We start from the raw sequence: 10,410 nt of genomic DNA, 5'->3' as shown, positions 1-10,410 counted from the left end.
TGTCGTCTGCCAGAGCCCTGCGCTTGCTGGGTGGCATTGGCAAGGAGCTCTGCGCCTGCCTCTTCCTCCGCTTGCCTGCCGTGGCAGGGGGGGATGGTGGCAGGTCCATCCCCGCATCCTGCCACGGCTCCTGGGGCTCCATCCCGCCGCCGTTGACTATTTTGAGGCTCAGCATGGCGTCGCTGAGCTTGGGGATGCAGTAGTCAGGGGTGAGCATCTCCTCAGGCAGCGAGAGCGAGCTGAAGTCACGGTGGGGGGTGGCTGCGCCGGTGCCACCAGCGTCCCCAGGCATGGGGCTGCTGCTGGGAGCATGCTGGCTGACCGCCAGCCCGCCCAGGGAGCAATCAAAGAGCATTAGGGCCTCTTGGAGAGCCACTTTCTCAGCCACAGCAAGGGCATCTCCAAGGGCTTGGCTGGGGGGGACGTCGCTCCCCGGGGGGATGTCGCTGCCCAGGGGTGCCCCCGCAGGGGTGGCCGTGCTGGAGATGTTGATCTTTGCCAGCTGCCCCTCGATGTGCTGGTAGCAATGGATGGCTGTCAGCAGCACCGGAGGGGCTGGGGCCACCCCACTCCTCTGATTTTTATAGGGTGCGAGGTATCGTGGTTGGCCCTGGGGGGTCCCTGGGGCTGCCCAGGCCAGGGGGGCCCTGCAGCCCCCGGGACCCCACAGGGCAGCACCCGGCAGAGAAGCGGTGCCTTGGCCGAGCGTGGCGGTGGCCGGCGGAGGCAGGTGGGTGGTTGTCCACTGGATGCGGAAGACGCGGGGGTCGAAGAGGCAGCCACATGGGGCCCTCTGCAGCCCTGTGTGGGTGAGGGGGAGCCGTGCTGGGGCGGGGAGACTCTCCAGGGGCACCCGCCGAGCCGGCCCCGATGGCCGACATCCCCCAGCTCTGGGCCAGGGGCGTGGGGAGCTTGTGGCCGGGGCGATCCCCACGGGGTGAGCTGCTGTGCCGGTGGGACGGGGTTGCAAATCGGGGAGGAGACTCGCATCTAGGAGGTGAAACGGGAGAGGTGGCCCCAAATATTTGGGGAATTCTCTGCAGATGGGCTTTACTGGGCACGCGCCGCCTGGGCGAGGGCAAGGATGCTCACCGGGGCTTGCTGAACCCCCATGTGAAAAGTGCCAGGGGAAGGGGTGTGATGGGGATGGGGAAGGTGCCAGAGCAGACTGGGGTGCCATACCTGCTGGTGGTGCCTGGGGGGCCTGGGGTGGCTGGGCTGCAGGGAAGGGCTGCTCCCGCGCGGGCAGGCGGCACAGGTTGGCTGAGCCTAAGAGAGAGAGACGGGAGCGATGGCCGGCGGTCACCTCGGCTCTTGCCCCCCAAGAGCGTCCCTGGGCTGCAGGGGGTGGGGTCGGTCCCTACCTCGGGGGTAGAAGGTTTTGGGGAGCGTGAATGGCTGGAAAAGCTGGGGCGCCGGGGGGCCCCAGGGCCCAGGCAGTGGGAGCTGCACTGGTGGCCGCGCCATGGTCCCTTCTGGCTGTTGGCTGCCAAGGACTCTTTGGCGTCTCCCCGGAAGGAATGCGGGGGCTCCCTGTGTTCCGCCCCACCCCCAAGAGCCTCCCCAGCTCCTCCTGGGGAGGGAAAGGGTTAAGGGAGGCTGGGGTGCCCCCGGGGCCTACAGGCGGCTCTCAGGGGCTGTGGGTACAGATACTCTTGGCTTTCAACAGTGTTTTTCCAGTGGGGGAAAAAGAACAGGTTGATTCGGCCGAGCCGAGAGGGGACCAAGCCGCGGCCTCCTTGTGGCAGATGGCAAACGCATTTGTGAGTATTGGCCGTGCTTCTGTTCGCTGCATTGGCTGGAGTGACGCAGAAATAGGAGAAAGGACTTTGAGGGCGCGAAGGAAGGTCACGCGGTGTCACTCGGTGGCACGCTTTCCCCCAGCCCTCGCTCCAGTAGTGCTGTCAGGTCTTTTAGTCTCCTGATGGGAAAAGCAGCAGCTCTGGATCCCCCTCGGAGGGGGCGGCGCTTTCCCTGGGTGCGTGACACCCAGGAGGAGACAGTACCCGCCGCCGCGTGCTCCCAGAAAAGGCCTGGATTCTGCACAACGTCCGATGAGGAGAGGCTGGGGCTGTTTGTGCTCCGCAGGGATGGGGTTAGTCCATCCCCTCCTCGTACTTGGAGGATTTGGCGCTCCCAAGGACACCCTGGGTAGGAACGCGGGCCTCTCGCTCCCGCTGTGTGAACAGTGTGTGGCCTGGGGGAGTCGGGACAACTGCCGTGAACCGGAGGCCAAAGATCTCTCCTGGCCTGTATCCTGTTAATTAAAGAGATGGCGCTCTGTTGGTGAGGCACCTCTGGCTGCAAGATTGTGCAAGGCCATCTGCTGCGTAACTTGTGGCAGGGACCGATGCTGGGGGCGTGAAGGCAAGCGCGCTTCTAAAACCATAAAACTCCGTTTCATTTCAGAGCGCAGCTGAGCAACCCCGCTCCTCAACACACACCATCCTAATGCCTCCTCTTGCCTTGGTGCCATGGGAAAGGGCCTCATCAGCCCTATCTGTAGGAATTTGCCTTGTGTTTAGGCAGGAAGGTGAAGCTGGTAGGTACAGGTCCCAGAAGCAGCTCACTGGAAGAAAGAATAGAACAAAACCAAGAACAAAACAACAAAAAAAAGAGGTTTGTTTTCAGTACAACAGAGCCACCGGTACCCAGCTGTTGCATGGTCCTGTGGCTCTATAGCGATCATGACTGCAGTCAGCTGTGTCAAATAAACCTTCACCCTCCTGAAAATTTAGGGCTGCTGCACAAAACCACCTCTCATGCTGAGCTTTAACCGTGAACCACAGTACTGGAGGGACGCAGCCTCCAGATAAGGGCAATGCCCTTCTTGCTGGGAGTTACCAAGAGTTGATGCCAAAATGGGTTCCTAAGTTTGGTGACCTGAATACCAGCCTCACCACTGGCAATGACGTGCCTATAATCAACATGAGCATCTGAAAAGCTCCTCCCCACCTCTCGCTGTGCTGGTGCAGAGCCAAAACCCTGTTAGTGCCAAAAAGTATTAAGGTCAGATCCTAAAATGATGTAAGCCAGTTCTATTGCAATCAGATTTATCCTAGCTTAAGACTTCAACTATTTCACACTTTGGAACACAAGTTGTATTTTCAGTGCAGAGTAATTTTCTTTATAGTCAAGGCGGCTTAACTTATTTCCTGGATGCTGGTTCAATACAGCATCGCTAAAACTTTCCATAAGACATGTCAGAGAGAGTATCCCAGCAGGGCATAGAATTGCATAGCAAGAGCCTGAATCTACAGCACAAAAGCAGAAATAGAGTGTGCTCAGAGAACCCTGCTTCTGGTTAGCATCTCCTTAAAATGAGCTTTAATGAATAAGCCTAAATTGCTTTAAAATTTTGAGTTCTTATGGCTATAAATGTCTATTACATGGCACTGTAAAGACCACAGGTTACAAAGCTTTGTGCAGCCTAATGGAGGCAAGTTCCACTTGAAAAACGGCATTTAAAAATTCTGATCAAAACTTGATGTACTTTTAACGTGGTTTTAGGCAGCTGTTCACAGTACTAACAAAATGGTTGAGGATTAGCAAAACCAGAGAAGGCTGTAGCCATGCTCTATTTTTGCTAATCTCTGTTTCCATGAGATGGGAAATAGCAGCTGGCTGCTCCAGCTCTCATTTTAGCTGTCTTTGAGCTTGCAAAGTCATTTCAAGCCAGTGCCTCAGGACTCATAGGTGTGGGGAAAAACAGTTTCCTGGACTTTGTTGCATGAACTCAGAAATCAGATCATGAAAAATGGGGAAAATGCTCAGCTCTTCTAACTTGGGGATGGGGGTGGCCTTCCTGCTTGGCATCTGTATGGGCCTGGCAGGGCGGGACTGTCGGGGCAGAGCACGGAGGGGTCTGATGCTGAAAGCCTCAGACGTCCCATCGTTGCACTCTCCTCTGTTGGTTCCTACAACTCTCCTGGGATGAACAGCGTGTCATGAGAGAGATCAGCTATTCTAGATTTGCAGTGGGTACTGGATGACCTGCTGAAGCAGATACAGGGATTGAGAGAGCTTTTTATGGCAACTCCAAACTCAGTTAAAACCTCAAAGTAAAGAGCTGGTTAACCCTTGCTGCTTTCTTACAACCTCTTAAACTGAGGGGAAAGAGTCACCACCACCTCTTTGGAGGACACATGCAGGCACAGTGGTTTTGTGGGGCTCTGCAACATCCCTTCCTAGCAATTTAAATGAAATTCAGTGCTTTAGTACCTTATTTTAATCCAATCGTCCACGTTTTGACTTGCCATCAGCGTCTCCAGATAGTCTCTCCCCATGTAGTAAGGCGGCCGCTCGTTAATTTTCTGAGGTAGATGTTCTAATAAGCCAACTGGAATATACCTGCAATGAAATGCAATGGCATTGTGTGCTGTTGTTCAACTGGTACAGGCTTGGTGCGTTAAAGATTCTCTCAGCTGGGGAGAATTACCTGCACAGGAATGAGAGCCATTCCAGCAGGAACTTCCTGGTCTTCTCCACTCCCTGAGTATCTGACCCCCAGTGCTCAAGGCCATAGTTGGTGAAGTCTTTGAGGATATCAAATCTCTCGCTGGAGGAGATATCCCAGTGTCTCTGTTCCTTGATTTCAGTGAAAAGCCACGGTTTGATGAGTGCCCCTCTGTAGCCAAAACAAAATGTGCATTGTTATTGCCATGACTGATGCTTCTGAAGATGCCAACTAATCTAAGAGACTTATTTGGAGTCCTTCCAGCACTTACTTGCCAGCTAATGCTGCTTTCATTTTTTTTTTTTCAATTTCAACAGGAAGCTGCTGTAAGTTCCCAGATGCAAACTGATTTTACCAATTTTTAAAGAGTAGTTTCACCAAGAGGAAAATTCTCATGTTTTGGGTTTGTTTAGGTATTTTTTAATTCATTTTCTACTCTTGCACCAACAGAGCTCAGAAACGAAAAGGAAACACAGGCACTTGCCTTGCAATCATAATTCCCGAAACGCCCATCTGCATGGCTCGATTAGCATCTTCGTAAGACAAAATATCACCATTTCCTGTCCAGAAGGAAGGGAGAAGCCAGAGGTCAAAGTGATACATGAGGGCAAGTCAAAATGAGATAATCCAGGCATGGGATAAAATTCAAAATGGACACAGGGTCTGAGAGCCAGATTGTCCAAAGAGGCTCTGGGACTCATGTTTAGAGACTCCCAGGGAGGGATGCTTTTGATTAATGTTCCCCTTAAAAGGAAAAGGAGAGCCTTCTCCTCTCTTATTCTCCACTCCCAACTCCTACCCTGAAGGTTTAGCTGGGACTGTCTGTCATGGTACCCAAGAGAGAAAGCACCTGCTAAAAACAAAGTGTTTTGTGTCCTGCCTGTTCCTTCCCCTCCTACTACTGTTCTGTGCTCATCACGCCTGGCCCCAAGCGCACAGGCAGATCTGGGCTGCGCAAGAGCTGCTGGTAACTCACTCCATCGTATCATCGGCATCAGTAGGGATACTCCAACCTTTACCCCCAGCTAAATGTCCTTGGAAGCCTGCTTTTTTTCTTTTTAAAAAATATTTCAAATCAAACATGTGGCACTTTCAGTCCACGTGACAAAACAACAGAAACACCTACCAAAAAGAGGCATGGGGCTTGCTATTTTAGCACATTCTGCTATGTAGTCCCAGTCAGCACCCCTTGTGTACCGCTGTTCCCTGGATCGGCCATGAAGCTGGGGAAGAAAGTCACAGTGAGACCTCACTGAATGCCCCAGAGGAGGCAGGGCAGAACATGAGCGCTGGAGAAAGGTGCTTCAGCAAAGGCAATGATACCGGGCTGGGGTAAAGGATCCCTCTGGATCTACACCGCAGCCAGTTGCTAACAGACCAGGCTGTGGAAGTGGTTAACAGAGCTGAGAAAGGGCTGGATGCTTTCTGAGTAATGTTTTGGCTATTTGCATGCCAGAGCAAGAAGTGACCGTTCACAATGAAAGGGAATATTCACTGTGGGCAGGAACTACTCATCCTCACGCAAATGAGATGGTCCCATCCTCTCCCCCGCCCTGCTGTAATGACGTTTATTTGGCTGAAACTTCTGTTCCAGAGCACTGCAGGAACCATCTCCCTTCGTAATGGATACAAGGCTCAGGAGCACCTAGAAAAAAATGCTCTCTGCTCTGAAAAACGCTCTGAATTTTTCTGTTGTTACCAGAAAACACTAAAAGGTAGTACGCAGCTGCTCAAAGGCATTTGAAAGAGCTACTCAGCTGTGGGGAAGGATAAGGTCACCCCTGCATTGTGCTCTAGGCTGACATGCAAGCAGAGTTCCCCAGACACCAGCCAAGAATCTCATGCCACAGCAAGTATCCCTGTACCGTGACCATGGATGCTCCCCACTCCCGGATCTTGGGGATTATTTTATGAGCCACATTAATCTTTTCTTGCACCCCCGTCCGTATCTTCACAGTCAGTGGGACATCCAGCACCTGCAGAAATGGGAGAGTGAGGCCAGGCTGAGGCAGAGTCGGCTCCATCAGCTCATCTCTGGCTGCCAGCAGGTGCTCTGACTCACCGAGTTCATCCCTCGGACAATCTGTTCAAACTTGTTGGATCGAGTCATCAGAGCACAGCCTCCTCCCTGGTGGACAAAAAGTGGCACAGTCAAGACTTTCTGCTTCCCTGAATAGTGAAGAGCCTCCTTGGAGCTGCTCAACAGCAGCCTTCTACTCAGGGAATGCAGGTAAGGCTTGGAGCATCTCAAGACTTGGAGAAAGGGGACTCTTCAACAAAAAAAACCCCACAGCCCTTTTCCCTCCCAACTTCTGCTTGCTGCCAGGCAGAAACAGCTAACCATTCCCTGCTCTTTGAACAGCTCATTCGCCTTCTGCCTAAAGTCTAGTGCCCATAAATGAATTGGGAGCTCTGCATCAGACTGGCAGGAGCAGATCAGGTAGCAGAGGATGAGGCAAAAGACAAGCATCTATTGAAGAAAGCAAAACATGCTGCAGAACATCTTCTTACCTTCTTGTAGACCAGGTCAATGGGACACCCAACATTGATGTCTACAAAGTCCACTTCAATTGTCTGGTTCAGGAGCTCAGCACATTTGGTCATTGTGTCTGGAAACGCTCCTTCCAGCTACCAAAGGGGGACAGTTTGCATGAGTTCAAAAGCAGCTTTTCTCTTCAGAAGTGAGTTATCGTTTGCCTGGTTATCAAGATGATAGCACTCACCTGCACCCCAAAAATATCTTCAGTATGATGCCGTTTAAGGAGAGCCCACTCGGAGGACTGGCCCTGAAGCAGGTTTGTGCACACAGCCATCTCCCCACAGGTGACATCTGCCCCGAAGCGTTTGCATATCCTTCGGAAAGGGAGGTTACCACACTGAAAGAGACAGCAGAGAGATGGTTTGTCAGGAGATCGCACTCTGTTCCAAATGTGGCAATGGCAAATTTTGACAAAAGGACAGAATTATCTACCTACCGTGGTCAGTGGAGCCAAGTAGAGCTTGCCTTGGATTTCCAGCTGGAAAACAACAAGGATGGAGGAGCACGTTAGCAGAGCTGAACCAGCAGTGGTTAAACAGGAAGATATTCCAGTTAGCAATTTTATCACTTGCTTTGGGAAAAACTCAGTGGGAAACCCAGGAAATGACCAGTTTTGTTCGAGAACCTCAACTATTCCCTGAGAATGTATTGCTTGGATAAAAGAATCAGAAACTTGAACCGCTCAATTTGTTTTCACTGCTCAGCTTGGAGAAAACTCAAAGCAGTTACAGATATAGAGGGTAGGTAGACTGGCTAATGGATGTAAGGATGGAGGTGATGAGGAAGGATGGAAGTGACGAGGAGGAGAGGAAGGAGGCAATGTTCTCACCCCAGGAGAGCCAACCAGCCCCAGCCTTGGCTTTCTTTACAGATCATTCCCACCCTCCCTGAGAGCTCAGACCCCACCCTCCTTCACGTGCAAGGGACTGCAGCTTTTCTTGGTTCTCACCCCTCTAAGGACAACACCACAGCCCCAAGAGCTCACCTTCCTGCATCCTTCCCCTCATGACAGTAACACGGACCCCAGGCAGCTCTGTTCTCTGCCTGCCTCTCACCCAGCTCAGAGGTCTCTTCTGTCTTCCCAAGCACAATCTTAATCACTTGACGGGTACACAAGAGACGGCAGCCCTCAACCAAACTCTCACCTTCTTCTTCTCACATGACCGCAGCTTTATAATGTCTTCGTCTGTCACTGGGCCCACTGTTTTGATGGAGGAAGCCTCCTCACCACCTGTGAGGCCGGGACTCTGCAAGGCGTCTGTTTTGGGATATTCTTCCTGCTCAGGTAGGACAGGACATTCAGGGCTGTCTCCCAGACCCTCCTGGGGTGTTGTGCAGTTGGACACCTCTTGCTCCTCTTTAGAGCGCCCCGTGGCTTTGCCTCCCTTCCCACCATCACCGTGGGTCTTGGCCAGAGCACAGAGGTACTCGTCAGCCTTCTTGAAGCTAAACTTCCTCTTGCGCAGCTGATGCTGGAGGTCCTTGGAAAGGTTGTTCCTCACCAGCGACTTCCCTTCCCACTGCTTGGCCAGGTCTGCATTGATGATGTTCTGGTAGCCGTCCCCAAGGTGGGCCTGGGCAAAGCGGCAGGTGACGCCGTAAATGCACTTGCCAAAGGTTTCAAAGAGCACGCAGCTGCGGCCCAGGTCAGCTGGCTTTGCAGCCATGTACTTGCCGATATCGTGAAGGAAGCGGCACCGCGGGCCGAAGTAGCACTTCTCTGCACACCCCTTAAAACAATAAAGACAAGGTTAAAACCTCTGGCCTCTGTTTGCTGGCCTGGGCATGCCTGTACCTTCCAGCACAAGCAAGGTTAGCCTGGGTCTGCCCCGGCCCAGAGAGGGGCCAGAACTGCTCTGAGCACCCATCACTCCCTGGTTGACATCAGGCACCCCGTGGAACGCTCCCAGGAAGCTGACTGGTGGAACGTGCCACAGAAGGGCAGCGACGTACCCACCTGAGGGGACATTTTAGCACTACTGCTTCAGGGAAGCTGACACGTTACTTGTACTGCTCAGCTCATCCCACTTCACCCTCTCCCAGCCAGCCAACGGAGGCAGTTTTGCCAGCACAGCCCCCGGCTATGCCCACCCTGCTGGGAATTTGCCCTGGTGCAGCTCCCTCTTCAATATGCTTTCCCAGACTTAAAAATAAATGCTGCCCTTGAGCAGGAAGGGCCCACCAGGGTCCCAAATTTCCCCTTCCAGAGCAGCGCAGAGCAGGGCCCCCACGCCCTACCTGAGATACCGACGGGCACAGCCTGCTTTGCTCGTAGTGGTTGGGTTTCATACACGGCCTGTTCTTGTTCTGCCCCCGGGCTCGCTTCCGCTCCGCAGGCTCCTTCTCTGCTCCAGCATCCTCTTGGCTTTCCCCATCCTGACCGAGGTCCTCCAACCTCACCCGTTTGGCGGGGGGCTCACTCTGGCAGCTGCTGACCTCCTCCTTCTTCTCCTTGACCTCGACCTCCTCCTCCTCACCCCCACCACCCACGTGGCCGCCAGGCTGACCCCCAGCCCGCAGGTAGGCATGGAACTGCTCCTTGGAGGCGAGAAACCTGCGGAAACACAGCACCCGTGTGAACACAGCCCGGGGGGACGGGAGAGAGGGGGGTCTGCCTGCCTGGAAGTGGGGGGGCTGCCGGGGCCGGGCACGTAGGTGGGGGGACGGCAGGCCCCAGCACATACTGGGGAAGGAGTAAGGAGGGGCCGGACACGTACCGGGGGGGGGTGTTATGGAAGGACTGGGCACGAAGCGGTGGGGATAGCGTGGCCGGGCACGTCCCGGGGGTTATGGAGGGGCGGCTCGGCCTTGGGCCCGCACTCACCGGGCGCGGACCGGCGCCACCCCTGCGGCCGCGGCCGCCATGCTGCCGCACGCGGCGATGACGCGAGGGGCGGGGACCACGTGACGCGGGCGCGAGTCGGGCGGGGCGGGTATAAAAGGCCCGGCTGAGAGCCAGTCGCCTCATAGCGGCGGGCGGGGTGGACTGAGGAGGCGGGGTCGTTGCCCGGGCTGGAGCTGGGCGCTCGGTCGGGCTCTGCGAGGGGTCGTAGCGCTACCGAGGGCCATGTCTGCCCGGCTGTGGGAGGCCCTGAGCCCTCTAGGCTTGCTCGGGGTGGGGGAGACCCTGAGGAAGGGGCTGGCTGTGGGGGCAGGCAGTCCCACTGCCCTGGGGGAGTCCTTGAGGTCAAGGTTGGTTGGGGGGCTGCCCATAGCTCCCCCCCCCGTATCAGGGTTGCCTGAGTGGGAAGAGGAGGCCAGTGTGTGGCCCTCACACCCGGAAGAGGTGTCATTCCTTGTTGTGGCTCTTCAGGGCTTCTCTCTGTTTTGGGGCACCTCCTGGGTGGCATCTTTTGAGGGATCAGGGATTAACACCAGCTGCTGTGCCAGGCCGTGCTCTTGAGCAGGAGCAGGG

General features: G+C 54.7%; 2 protein-coding genes across 2 annotated transcripts; both read right to left on the bottom strand.

The window, feature by feature from the left end:
* Positions 1 to 124: 124 nt before the first annotated feature.
* Positions 125 to 1,467, bottom strand: PRR22 (proline rich 22; the record flags this gene model as incomplete). Its single annotated transcript, XM_010562328.1, has 3 exons — positions 1,365 to 1,467; positions 1,183 to 1,269; positions 125 to 801 (listed from the first exon to the last, which is right to left on the bottom strand). Coding segments are annotated over exons 1-3 (867 nt in total), but the record flags the coding sequence as incomplete, so codon positions are not given.
* A 983-nt stretch (positions 1,468 to 2,450) lies between these two features.
* On the bottom strand, positions 2,451 to 9,860 carry DUS3L (dihydrouridine synthase 3-like (S. cerevisiae)). The gene is made up of 13 exons (XM_010562327.1): positions 9,820 to 9,860; positions 9,234 to 9,549; positions 8,141 to 8,725; positions 7,432 to 7,473; positions 7,180 to 7,332; positions 6,968 to 7,084; positions 6,519 to 6,584; positions 6,322 to 6,432; positions 5,583 to 5,679; positions 4,941 to 5,016; positions 4,439 to 4,627; positions 4,222 to 4,350; positions 2,451 to 2,569 (listed from the first exon to the last, which is right to left on the bottom strand). Exons 1-13 carry the CDS (start codon positions 9,858 to 9,860, stop codon positions 2,497 to 2,499), a joined length of 1,995 nt encoding a protein of 664 aa, XP_010560629.1. The 3' UTR covers positions 2,451 to 2,496.
* Between the last annotated feature and the right edge of the window lie 550 nt (positions 9,861 to 10,410).

This window comes from Haliaeetus leucocephalus, unplaced genomic scaffold (genome assembly GCF_000737465.1).
Source record: "Haliaeetus leucocephalus isolate CR32 unplaced genomic scaffold, Haliaeetus_leucocephalus-4.0 Scaffold157, whole genome shotgun sequence".
In the NCBI taxonomy this organism is placed as follows: domain Eukaryota; kingdom Metazoa; phylum Chordata; class Aves; order Accipitriformes; family Accipitridae; genus Haliaeetus; species Haliaeetus leucocephalus.
This window is presented reverse-complemented; position numbering and strand designations above follow the sequence as displayed.

Bases quoted from the DNA above. Each gene is read 5' to 3' on its own strand.
- DUS3L (XM_010562327.1), bottom strand. From the start codon at position 9,860: ATGGCGGCCGCGGCCGCAGGGGTGGCGCCGGTCCGCGCCCG. The intron at 9,550-9,819 runs GTGAGTGCGGGC...GTGTTTCCGCAG, and splicing joins GTGGCGCCGGTCCGCGCCCG to GTTTCTCGCCTCCAAGGAGC. The intron at 2,570-4,221 runs GTACTAAAGCAC...TCTTTCTTCCAG, and splicing joins GACGATTGGATTAAAATAAG to TGAGCTGCTTCTGGGACCTG.